Below are 11,985 nucleotides of genomic sequence, written 5' to 3' on the forward strand. Positions count from 1 at the left end.
ACCAGTTGGGTTTTTTCTCTGACCCAGCTACTGTTATGAATTTTCTTAAATTCTAACTTATTCTGGTTTTGGAGCCAGTCTGTTTCTTGTTTCCACTATCTCACGATCCATGGTACTTCCTTTATAATTGTGAGGATGTTATAACTTTGAAGTGGTATTGTAAATCTGTTAGCAAGGACTAGTGAAGGTCTCTGTCTTCAGCATGAAGGTCAGCTGCAGGGCTGGGATATTACAGTCTTCAGTGCATCCCATAACTTTTCTAATCTAGATTCTGTGGAAAAAATATTTTCTGTATGGACAAATGTAAGAACCTGTAAATTGCTTTCATCAAGTATACTGGTATCTGCATGCACATACTTGATAATTAAGACGCAGTCTTTACCTATGTGTCATTTCTTGCATGTTAGTGTGGTAAAAGAGAAGTAATGTACTTATTTCAAAGTTGCGATGCTTCAGTGAATTAAATAGTGTGCTAAGGAAATGAAAGTTCAAAAGGATTCTTTGGTTACAAGTACCTTAAACTGACTTTTAGCATAATTTGATTGCTTGTTGAAATGCTTGCAAATATGTAACCAACAGTCTTTGTTTAATACTTAATTGAAAAATTTTTTTAGCACATTAGGTAGAATCATCAAAGTGACCCAAGAAGTGATTGACTACAGGGCCTGGATTAAAAAGAAGTGGGGGAGCAAAATTAATTTATCACCTGAACTTGGTAGGTATAGCAGGAATCTCTGAAACCAACTTAAAATTTGTTCTTGAATTTGATGTAATTCAAAGTACTTGAAATTAATCACTTTCAAATATGTAGGAAAAAATAAAAGGAATGTATAACTTTCTAACCAAAGACTAGTTTTCTGTGAGCCTGTTTTTCAATTAGCTTGTTAAACTGCAGCTCTTCTTAGACTCCAAGGCCCATGTGTTTGTATTCTGTGCTCATAATTAATAATTATGTTTTCTGTTAACAGATAACAGGTTGAAAGTAAGAGACCAGATAGCTCCGTGCAATGGAGAACAGCAACAGATCAGAGACTCTGAATCATCTTACAACCAACGCTTGACTTTGTCATTGTCTAGTACACAACAGTTATCTTCTGGCTCATCTGCCTCTTCTGTATCATCCCTCTCCGGCAGTGACATTGTAAGCTTTTTCTTTTAATGGGTTAAACTAATAAGAAGCAGAGTTTATCATACTCTTCAAAACCTCAACTGATACAACAACAGTTAATGTGATACTATCCCTAACTGCTACAGCAAATTTATAGCTTTCCTTGCTGAGAAGAATTACCGAAATCAATTACTTTTTCATTAAATTAAATGGGTCTTAATTCCATCCTAAATCTTTGGTACTCTTTGTGGCAGTAGTTAGATGTAATAAAATATAAAAATCCAAGTTAACAGTAGCTAACTAAGTTGAAGAGTAGAAGTATATCTTCAAATCTTCTCATCAAACAGAACCTCCCATTTTCAAATTCTGGTCCTTCTTCTCCATGCCCCAAATTGAACATGAACATCGTATCATGCTGTGAAGATGAATAATGTTCTTTACTATTTTCAGTCAGTTCATGTTTTAATGGTAATGGGGCCCTCATATGCAAAGCCTTGTTGTTAGCTTCCTTGTTTGAAAGTCCAGTTTGAAAGTAATTGCTGAGCTTTATTGTAACTTTCTGGAAGAGGAGGCTGTAGTCTCTTCAGGTATGTTCCCAAGCTATGGGAACATATTTGGTATGGAGATAAATCAACACAGAATTGGGCAGTGCAGATTATAAAGCACAAAATTTCTTTGCATGGCATGAGGTGCTCATTATAAATCTTCTGAAGCATTCTGTGCTAGGTGGAGGCATTGACTGGAACAAGATGTAATATCCAGTTAACTACAACAGTGAATAACTGGATGATGCCAAGAGAGGTCCAGTATCTCCAGTACCTGTTTCTTTACTGCTTTCAAAAACTAGTCAAATATGGAATTAAAAGTTGGGAATTGTATTCAATAAAAATTAAATAACTTTTGAGGGACAGATGCCTTCTTTATATGTTCTTGCTACTTTCTAATTCCTTTACACTACTGAATTTTCTGTGTTGTCTTTCACTCCACCTCCAGTAAACATGGTAAATACTTTAGTTGCACCATCTGGCTAATGGAAAAAGAACAGCATGATGCTTGCCAGTGGTACTACTAGCTATGCTCCTGGTTTGAGTATGTTAGTGAGAAATGTACTGCTGTAACAAGTTATATGAGAAAATGCCAATATTTGCTTAATATTGTGCACTCTCAATGCACAGTGGGTGGTGAGTGTTTATGATCTCCCCTTAGTTCCTTTTTGCCTGATATAGAAGATGAAACTTCATTGCCTGATGCCAGATAAATTAATTTTAAGTAAAAAGGAAGCCCTCAGCAAGAAAAACCTGCAATCAGTTTAGACATCCACAAAGTCAATGGAAATGCTACCCTTTATTTAACAAAACAAAGAGCCTTATGCCTGTGTGCTTGTCACAGACCCTGGTTTAAGCCCTGATCATTATTGGTATTATGCCCTTAGACTGCCATATTTTCTTAATTTGGAATGGAATGGCAGTTTTCTGACAAAACTGATGAGTTCATCCTACTCACCCTTGGGTATGTAAGGATGAGCAAGTTCTGGCTGAGCAGTCCTGAGCTGCACCTGATTCAGGAAGAGAAAAGCCTATTCTGCCAGAGTCGAAGAGGCTGTCTGTGGCATGATTTGGCATAGTACTGTGACCAGTGTTCTGCAAAGGAACATATGACGTGACAACTGGTATTTGTGCCAAAACTTCTGGTGTGCTGCAAATAGGTATGATGCAGTCATCTTTGGTACTAGCTTTAGAACAAGAAATACGAGGCATCTCATAACTACAGAGTTACATGTAATGTTAGCTCTGATCTTCTGGAAGGGTTGTTCTTCAGGAATGATTCTGTATTAACTTGAGGTTAAATCTTCTGAACTTCTGTGATACTGCAGACTGGAAGCAAGATACTGATTATAAAGAAAATGCAGGAGGCAGGGAGATCCTAGATTGACAGCTTGCTGATCTCTTCCCAATAATTAAGGTTTTATTTTAGTAGCAAAATACTTATCCCTATGGTGTAATTGTTAGCCTTAAGCACAAGGTCTGTGTCAAGACACTATTTCTGGAGATGTATTTTATGTGACTGCAGAATATCTTTTGCTGTGTATCAACTACAAGATCTTAGCTGTCAAATTAAGGGAAGTTGATAGTATGTTTACTTTTCAATTTACTGCTAAAGTTTCACTGGTAGTAGTGCTCAGCTGCACCTTGACCTTTCTGAGATCCACCTGCCAATATAATAGAAGTCAACATCTGTATGCTGAGGAAGAGGAAATAAGCTTGGCAACTTGTGACTTGACCATATTGCCGCTCTGAACTTCAGCTTCTACTGCAGGGCAGATATTCCAGCTGTCCACTCTAGCACAGAGGTGGCTGTATTCTGCTGTCATCATCGCTGTACGCTGGCCATAAGTCTGGAGGCCTTTAATGTATTTGTCAGTATGTCCTGGAAGCAATATTGGCAGTATTATTAAGTATGAAAGCGTTATCAAAGCAGTACGGTATTGCTTATAGGCATCCCACAAGCTTTATTAAACCCTGTAGTTCAATAGTTGGTTGTAACACTAGCTAGTCTAGTTGGTTGTAATACAGCATGCTGTTTGGTTTTTAGAGATTTGGTTCCTTGAAGTTCTGGCAGCATTGCAGATTTTGCCTCATATTCTGTACATATTGCTCAGCAACTGAATAGACAAGGTTCTCGGTGTCTTGGATTTATGGGCACTTCAGAGAAGGCAATGATTATAGATTTGTTTCAGCAGCAGGAGAAGAGCATAGAACAATAAAAAGGAGCAGGTTTTTCTGAAGACTGGATTGGCATAAGCCAGAGCTAATGTTTAGAATTCAGCCTCTCAACTCTTGTATGTGCACAGGAAAAATAGAAGTGTAGGCATATAGGAGCTTAACGTTACTGCCCCGAGTTCTTTCCATTCCTGCTACTGCTTTACTTACTTTGAGGACCATACTGATGGTAGCTTTTTGAAGATGAGAACTTGTGTACCACCGAAGAACAAGAGAACTGCCTCCTTCAAGGACTACCTTCTCTTTCCACATATATTTTTGATGTATATACTTTTCCACAGTACATGGCTTCAAATTCAGAAGCATGATTGCTTTCATCTCTGCAGACCCAGGACTAGCTTCCAGGGGAGCACATTTCCGGGCCACTGTCTACCCAGCTCAAAACTAAGAACTGAATCCAATGAGACTAAACCATACTTCGTAACAATAGTATCACTTTATGGATTTTTTTCCAAGGCAGCAAAGCTATTTACAAAATGCCTAATGCTAGCAGTATCTGGCTGATGAAATTTTAGTTATGCTGTCTTTCATAAATGTCCTAGCAAAATGTGAAATCATAGTCACAAAATAAAGATTTTGTAGGGACCAGTGAATTTCAGATCAAAGACTGTAGAAGATAAATCTGTCTTCTGTTATCACTATTACTGTTCGTGAGATAGGCGTTCAGTTTATGGGTTTGTCTTACTGTACATGTCAATACAGAGCTCTGACTCACTGGCACTTCCAATGCAGTTCCTTGCAAAATACTGAGTACTAAAGCTCCTACCCTGTTACCTCTGAAGAATATAAATATTACTGATCAGGAGCAAACTGAGGAACACATGGAAATGAACCTATGGAAACAAGGATTCTGATCATCAGAATGTCTTTGGGCACACATTTTTCTGGATTTTGTTGCTATATAGATCAGTTTGATAATTAAGTCTTTTCTCAATGAAGGATTCTGCTGTGCAGGTATTTAAATTACCATACACTGCCCTGACAAAAAGGCAGTATGCATTCTTCAGTTATTAATGCAAACAGGTAAGTTGCAAAATACTATACATTCTCATATGATCCAGCAAATGTTGAAGTGAATAATGGAAGATGCTTTCTAACTATTTTTGCCATTGGGAGCAAGATTCACACTGTTCCACAGTGGAAAATAAGCGGCTGGCATTAGGAAATCTCACTTTAACCTTCATTCTGAGTTAAGTAATTGTTACGAGAATCAGAAACCAGATTAAATGAGCTATGTTCACCCCCAGCTCTCTCCTTGGTCTGGCTAATTGCAGATGTCAGTCTGAGAACTTAAGCAGTACCCAAATTCCTCTTGAAAATGCCTTTTTTTCCTGGGTGCTTTTTTGTTCTGGACCTGCACTCTGTAACTGATGACCTGGCTTTCCTGTTGCTTAAGCATTGTAGAAAGCTGCTTTTTATTAGCTCAGGAAGTCCTAGAGTAGTTCCGGAGAGTATCTGCTGCCTGATCAACAGTCTGCCAAGTGAAAATAATCATATGTATTTTTTTGCAGTCTCATTTTGGTATAATATAATTCCTGATCCTAAGAATGTGCTATGCAGTTTTGTTGCTGCTATGCCAAATAAAGCATAGCGATTTATGTGACAGTGGTATCTGCATATCAGTAACACATGTAATGGCTCATAGGAAAGTTTTGAAGCTCTTTTCTGTTTCACGGTATATATATAATCCCATATCCAGTCCAGCACAGAATCTCAAAGTTGTCTATTAGAAGTTTCTGGTATCACAGGTATCACCTGTGTTTCTCGTGATAATGTTCTTTGGGTTTTTATGACAAGAGTATTTTGTGAAGAGTTTTGAGTTCTCAAGACCTTGCAGTCATGTCAAGGTAGTTGAAGTTTCAGTGAACAAGGTACCTGTGTAGTCTAATTTAGGGGAGAACACAATCCTTGCTTCTATTTAACTTTTTAACATTTGCGGTATTTTCTTTCAGACTTCTTGAAATTTTGTCTGTAGCCATTGCTGCTCAGGCTTTGTAACAACTGTTCATCAGAGAATGTCAGTGCTTGATCTGCTCACGTTCTGCCCCTAACAGTTAAGAAATACACCAAGCGGTACCTTAAGCATTTCATGGAACGTATCTTTTCACCGTCTCTAAAGTATTACTTATTCAGTATTTTGATTAAATGCTTACATTGTGTGAACAGTATATAAATGACTGATAAGACTAATACTCATTATTCTGATCATTATGCTGAATGCATACAAGATCCACACTGACTTTAGAACTTACTTGCTCTGCAGTAATTGTGGCTTAGTACTTGAACTCAACACACTTAATGAAGTTATCACCACCTCCCCTTCCTTCCTATTAGTCAAAGACTCTGGATTTCAGCTTATTAGCAGGAACTGTTGTACTTCCCTGTTCACAGGTAGAGATGACAGAGTGTATGACATATATTGTCCTAATAAATGTTGCTCTTTTAAAAGTGATTAAATTTGCAGATGTAAGGCATGTGCTTATCTGCAGTAGAGGGACAGACACTTAAGAATTTTTAGTGTAATAGCTCTTCTTGTAGTCTTCTTAAGTCTGTCTTAATGACTGTGATTAATTTGTAGAGCTCAAGTTGAAATAGTATTTGTAGGGAGAGGGGGCAGAATGGAGTAGCCCATCAGAATTCTCAGTCTGAGAGCAAGAGCTACATAGATTTTTCTCCCTTCTTTTTACATGCCTGAATATTCTTATGTCCTAACCAAAGTAAACATTCAAATCTGTGTATGGAGAGTTGATCATCATCTTGTAGAAGAATGTGGATTCTGTCTTTCTCTTTTTCCCCTTCCTGAACAAGCAGACGCAAGTCCTCTAAAAAGCAGGCCTTATCTTTCTTTAAAGACTAAAGATTTAAGTGTTGCCTTGCAGCCAGCTTGTCTCCAAATAGAGCTGTGGGCAACTGTGGGTGCACAGACGAAGGCAACCTGATGTTACCAGGGAAAAGCATTTGATCGACATCTGATGTGGGGCATTTAAGAGTTTAAGTTTCAGATCCTTTAGAACTCTGCTTTTTTCTCCTTGTCTTGCTGTGTGAATTAGTGGCAATTTCTGTGGATTAGAGGGGAACATTTTTTTTCCAGTGCTGCTTTTGCCTATTTTCCTCTTTCATCATATAATCCCACATCTTCTTGGTTTTTTCAACCCATATCTCTGTCCATATGCTGTTTTATACTCTCACTCTCTTCTTCAGTTCTGTCTCAGTTGCTTGAGCAGTCTTTAATCTATATCCACTTGAAGTAAAAGTAAATTTCTGCAAAGCTGCAGGAGGCACAGTTTTGAACACAAAATTAAAGTTTTATTTAATAACAAGTTATTCTAAGCAGCAAAATGTACAGAGAATGTGTAAATAAAAAAATATGGATTTTGCTGCTGTGATGTCAGTGAAATAGGGAGAGAAGCACACAATTTTGTAAAAGTCAAGCTCGGACTACTTTCTGATGCCAAAGGTTAGTTGTATTCTTGCCATATCTTAACATTACTTCCCCTGAAAAATAAAAAAAAACCAACAACAAAAACAGAGGTACCTAAGCCATTTTAGGATGGAAGAAAACCTAGATTTGGTATTTATATTATAGTATAGTATATGTTCAGCTTGCATAATGAGTCCTATAATATAGTGTTTATCTTGGAAAACACTAACTTGAAGTATTACTGTACTTTTACCAGTACAGACCAACTGAAAGCCTGTGAAATGAAAGTATTAGGGTTAACAAAGGAAATTTGAAACGACATGCTTCTGGGACCTTTTTTAAGATGGCTTATCTGAAATACAGTGAGTATTGATAAAATGTGGAACAAGCCCACAGTTAGACCTGGGAGGATATAATGAGGTGAGGTTAAAGGGTACTGTGCTTGTATTTAATCTTGGTAGATAATTATTAGATTACATTTCTGGGTGTCTTTCTGTTAAAATGAACACAATACTTTTGGAAGATGCATATTTTTCAGTTTGCTTGTGTATCCTATATCTCTTCTTTCACTTTCCCCTCCCGTAAGCACAATGACAAAGATATTTTCCTTTTGTAATGCAGTTGACCTAAAGGCAGAAGAGTCAACCAATTGCATCTTGCTTGAGACTTTTATATTGTTTATAGACTGGCAAGTGGAAATGGTGCAACTGCATTGACATAAGTTCTCTACCCTGTAACCTCCCATAGAATTAGAAGTTTTGTACAATTGTACTTTATTTATACCATAGTTAAAGTTATGGCTCCACCTACCAAAAAGGGAAATGTCACCAGCTGGTGCAGAAAAAATGAGATTTGGGGTGAAGTCTATGAAATCACCTTGGAAGTGTGTTGGTTTATCAAGTGGAGTTAAGCCTGCTGGGGTTAAAACCATTCAAGTGAGAGCATGCACTGAAGTTCTGCTCTCTGGCACATGGCCCCAAACTATGACATGTCTGAAGTTTTCTGGTGTTACTTTATCACAGAAACAGAATTGTTATGGTTGGAAAAGACCTTTAAGATCATCCAGTCCAACTGTTACATTCCAAGGAGCATGGTTTTACACTTCTGCTAAGCAAATCCAGTTGTTAGATGTTCTTGCTAGGGATGTTTCTGCTCACTAGAACTGTTCCTGCTTTTCTTCATTGGTGTTCACCTAATCCTGTGGTGGGGTGATGCAGGTGAAGCTAGGAAAGAGGTGATTACTGTTTCTGTGGTTCACCTCTGTGAATTGGCTTGTGACAATGTCAAATGCTATTGCAGGTATAGCAGAGAAGGCCAGATGGGAAAAGAGGCAAAAGGAGCGAGACTGCAGCAGTTATCTGTTAAATGACTTTAATTGTGAGAAAGGAGAGCAGCACATGAAAAAAATCTACATAGTGTAAATTGTTAAGTATAAACACCAATTTTCTCACTATTTTCAGTTTTTTGCTTTCAAAAATGTTTCCGTTTTTACTGAAGTGGTCTTTGTTCTCTCACAGCTTCCAGCTCCTGAATTTTATGTAAAAAAAAAAATAATTAGTGGGAAAAGTTTAGAGAATGTAAGCAATAAAAACTTTTTTGGTAAGAGCTCTCTAGTCCATTCTTGGGGGTTGGAGTAGAAAAACCCAAATCTGTCACATTAGCAAGAAACCTGCATTCTGTTTTTTAAATTTTGATTTCTGAATACTGACTTCTAGGACAGTTAGACTCTCTTACCACTGGGCCAAAACTTAAACAGACTCGGATTGTGAATTACTCTTGTAAGCCACTCCAGCTTTAAAAAAAAAAAAAAAATTCTTGGAGATTGAAAGCACTGAAGTGGTAGCTGTTGGCAGTCAATTGAAACTTCTCAACTTACTACATCGTGAAACAACGCAGAAGGCACCATTTTTTCATGCATTTAGAATCGTGGAAGAGAAACTTAGGAGTATAATTGAGTGCACATGAAATTCTTGGAAACTGAACTATTGTCTTGATGGATGAATGTACCAGTACAGTTTACTCTGTGTCTTAAGCCTTGAGTTATTAGTGGAGTTGAAATAGGCCCTTACAGCCAGACCTAGTTAGGAGGGAGCTTCTGGCAGCTGAATATTCTCCTGCTGATGAGGTCCTTGGACTTTTTATAATGGGAGATGCATTTTGCAGAACAGTAAAGTATTTTTTTTTCTTCTCTTTCAATGCCAGGAAGAGAAGTTTGGGTTGTAGGAATGCTTCAGCTCTATCTTTCATATGACTGCCGTGTTTTGCTGTTTCTGTCTAGACAGAAGGCTAGGGGACCCATTTCTCAAGCAAAATTTACAGCTAGATGAGATTTCATCAGTAACACTTGAGTTTCTAGCTATCTTCCATACTTTATCTTCTTTCCAACATTAAGGTAAATTAAAGAGTCCTCAGTAATCAAGGCTATGAATAGTAGAAATCTTCTTTACAGGTACTTAGTGCTTACTTAGGAAATTGAAACTGATTTAAAGACTGTTTTAAAATGGAAACTTCCCAGTAGGATAAACCTGTATCTAGCAGTCTCTCTTTGTTTCCAAAAGCATCTTTTTATATTTTCCTTGTAGGATGGGGAAGTTTGTATGATTGGCATCCATAGTAGTAGTATTCAAGAAACCAGGAACTTATCTCGGCTCTTAGTATAGTCATTGTAGCTTTATCCCTAGATTATTTACTGAAATCAACCTTTTCATTTTACATTAATCTCTTCACAATGTGACCTCTGTAGCGCTTACCCTAGTAAGGATCAGAGCTTTTGTCTTCCAGACATGGATCTAAAATTTTGGAGTGTTACCTGTATGCATTTACTTACTTGCAGGTCTTCTGAGCTTCTGTAGTGCTTCATGTTTGCACATTACACTTAAGAATCCTGTCCAGAAGACCAAGTAAGATTTAATCCCTCAGTTTAGGCAGTTCTTGTAGAAAATCAGTTTTGTTCACATTAGGCTCATTTTTCTGATCACTGAGGTTAACCTTTCAGTTTGAGGAAGAAAGGTGATGCTTTCCCTCACAAAAGGATTTTGATGCTGATGAGAAGTCAGCCTATCAACTCCATACAGTAATCCTGTTAGCAATCCAAGACTGCCTTAGGAGGATACAATCCTGTGAGATGTATATTAGTAAATAATATTGAGGCAGAAGAACATACCTATTACAAAACTAAAATAATGCAACACAAGCTTCCGTGCTGAAATTTATCCGGTCTCGCTAAACTATGACTGCTTTTTCTCTTCCATTTCCTGCTGTTTCCATACTGGAGTTAACTTTCTGTTGCACAAAAACTCTCAGAAGTCTTATAAATGGGAAGTGTCCCATTTGGGTTAGGCATGTCAATCTTCACGGGGTCTGACTGTATCTAAGCAGAAAAGAAAGAGGGGATTCTTTGAGTGAAGAGACTAAAACTATTCTTCGGTCATGTTTGTGCAGGTTGCACCACAGAAGGTAACACATTGGTTTGAATAGACAGCAAGATCCCTTTTTCCCCTCCCATCTGCCTGTTCATGGTAACTTGTGAGCATGCTCAGAAGTTCTGTTCAGACATGACTGCCCCCTCTTTATTTTTCCCTCTTTTTATAAGCTTTTTAGTAATTCCATGACCAATAGTGTCTAAAGAAACTTCAGCTTAGAAAGTTCATGCCCCTGTTCCTAACTCTACCACCTACTTAGTTAAGCATGTATCAGCTTTATCCTTGTAGAGACCTTAGCCTGCTGCCATGTCTAATATTGTAGGATTGGGCAAAGGAGGAAAATGCCATCTTATCCAGGCAGTCAGCTTTGCACGTGCATACAACCAAGGTTAATTTTTTGATCAGTGTTACAGCACGTAGTTGCCCGCTCTGAACATATTTATTAAATGGTAAACATCTGGTCTCATAAATAAGACTTAAGTTTCTGCACAGATTCTCGTTACCAGTAGGATCAGTCTCTAATGAATTCACGACACAAATACCTGAAACTGCTTCACAAAGGCATACTGTAACTTTTACCACTAGTTGACCCAGAAGGAAAGCAGCTTCCTTCTTTCTAGAACTTAGTTTTCAGTAAGCACAACTTTATATGGACCAATAAAGGAGTGATCTTTCTAATGGCTGACAGTTCTATTGAGGACTCTTCTAATACGGGCATTCACTACAGCTGGGATGCAAGTTTTGCTTTCTAGTAGTTTATTGCTAAGGCTGCACAGTATTCACAACTGTCAGCATCTTAAATGACCTTCTGCTTTCCCCAAGAAAAGCTTTAAAATATTTTCTTGTTTCTGCTCTTGAAAATATTTTCCTAGACAAACTGTTCTCTAACCAAAGAATCTAATTTGGAAAGCAAGGCTATATGAGGGCAAGTAATAGTGCTGGAGATCTATTTAAAGATTGCTTGGTTTAAGTAAAGAGTCTTTGCTTCCAGGTAATTAGTCTTTAGAGAAAGTGTAATAGAATATTTCAATAATTACTGTAACAGTAAAGATCCTTGATCTGAGCCAATAATGTCTTTTAATATAGTAGCTACTAGTTGGCCAAGGCCTGTCTCTTGCTATACTTTGAGCCAGATGGCTGGGAATGGAAAAAACACTAGTGGTTGGGGATAAAAAACAAGTTTTTCCATTGTTTTCAAGTTCAGAATACTTTGGAGTTAAAGGCAAGGTAAAAAGCAGTAGTAAAGTGTAGGGA

The 11,985-nt window shown here is 37.6% G+C and overlaps 1 protein-coding gene across 2 annotated transcripts in view; it reads left to right on the forward strand.

The window, feature by feature from the left end:
* PAPD7 (PAP associated domain containing 7) overlaps positions 1–11,985 on the forward strand; it is a 45,289-nt gene that overhangs the window by 19,537 nt on the left and 13,767 nt on the right. For both annotated transcript variants that reach the window (XM_010182725.1, XM_010182724.1), the window contains exons 8-9: positions 615–715; positions 969–1,141. In XM_010182725.1, the coding sequence (XP_010181027.1) occupies positions 615–715; positions 969–1,141 (274 nt within the window). The remainder of the gene's footprint in view (positions 1–614; positions 716–968; positions 1,142–11,985) is intronic.

The sequence above is a fragment of the Mesitornis unicolor genome, unplaced genomic scaffold (assembly GCF_000695765.1).
Source record: "Mesitornis unicolor isolate BGI_N332 unplaced genomic scaffold, ASM69576v1 scaffold6644, whole genome shotgun sequence".
In the NCBI taxonomy this organism is placed as follows: domain Eukaryota; kingdom Metazoa; phylum Chordata; class Aves; order Mesitornithiformes; family Mesitornithidae; genus Mesitornis; species Mesitornis unicolor.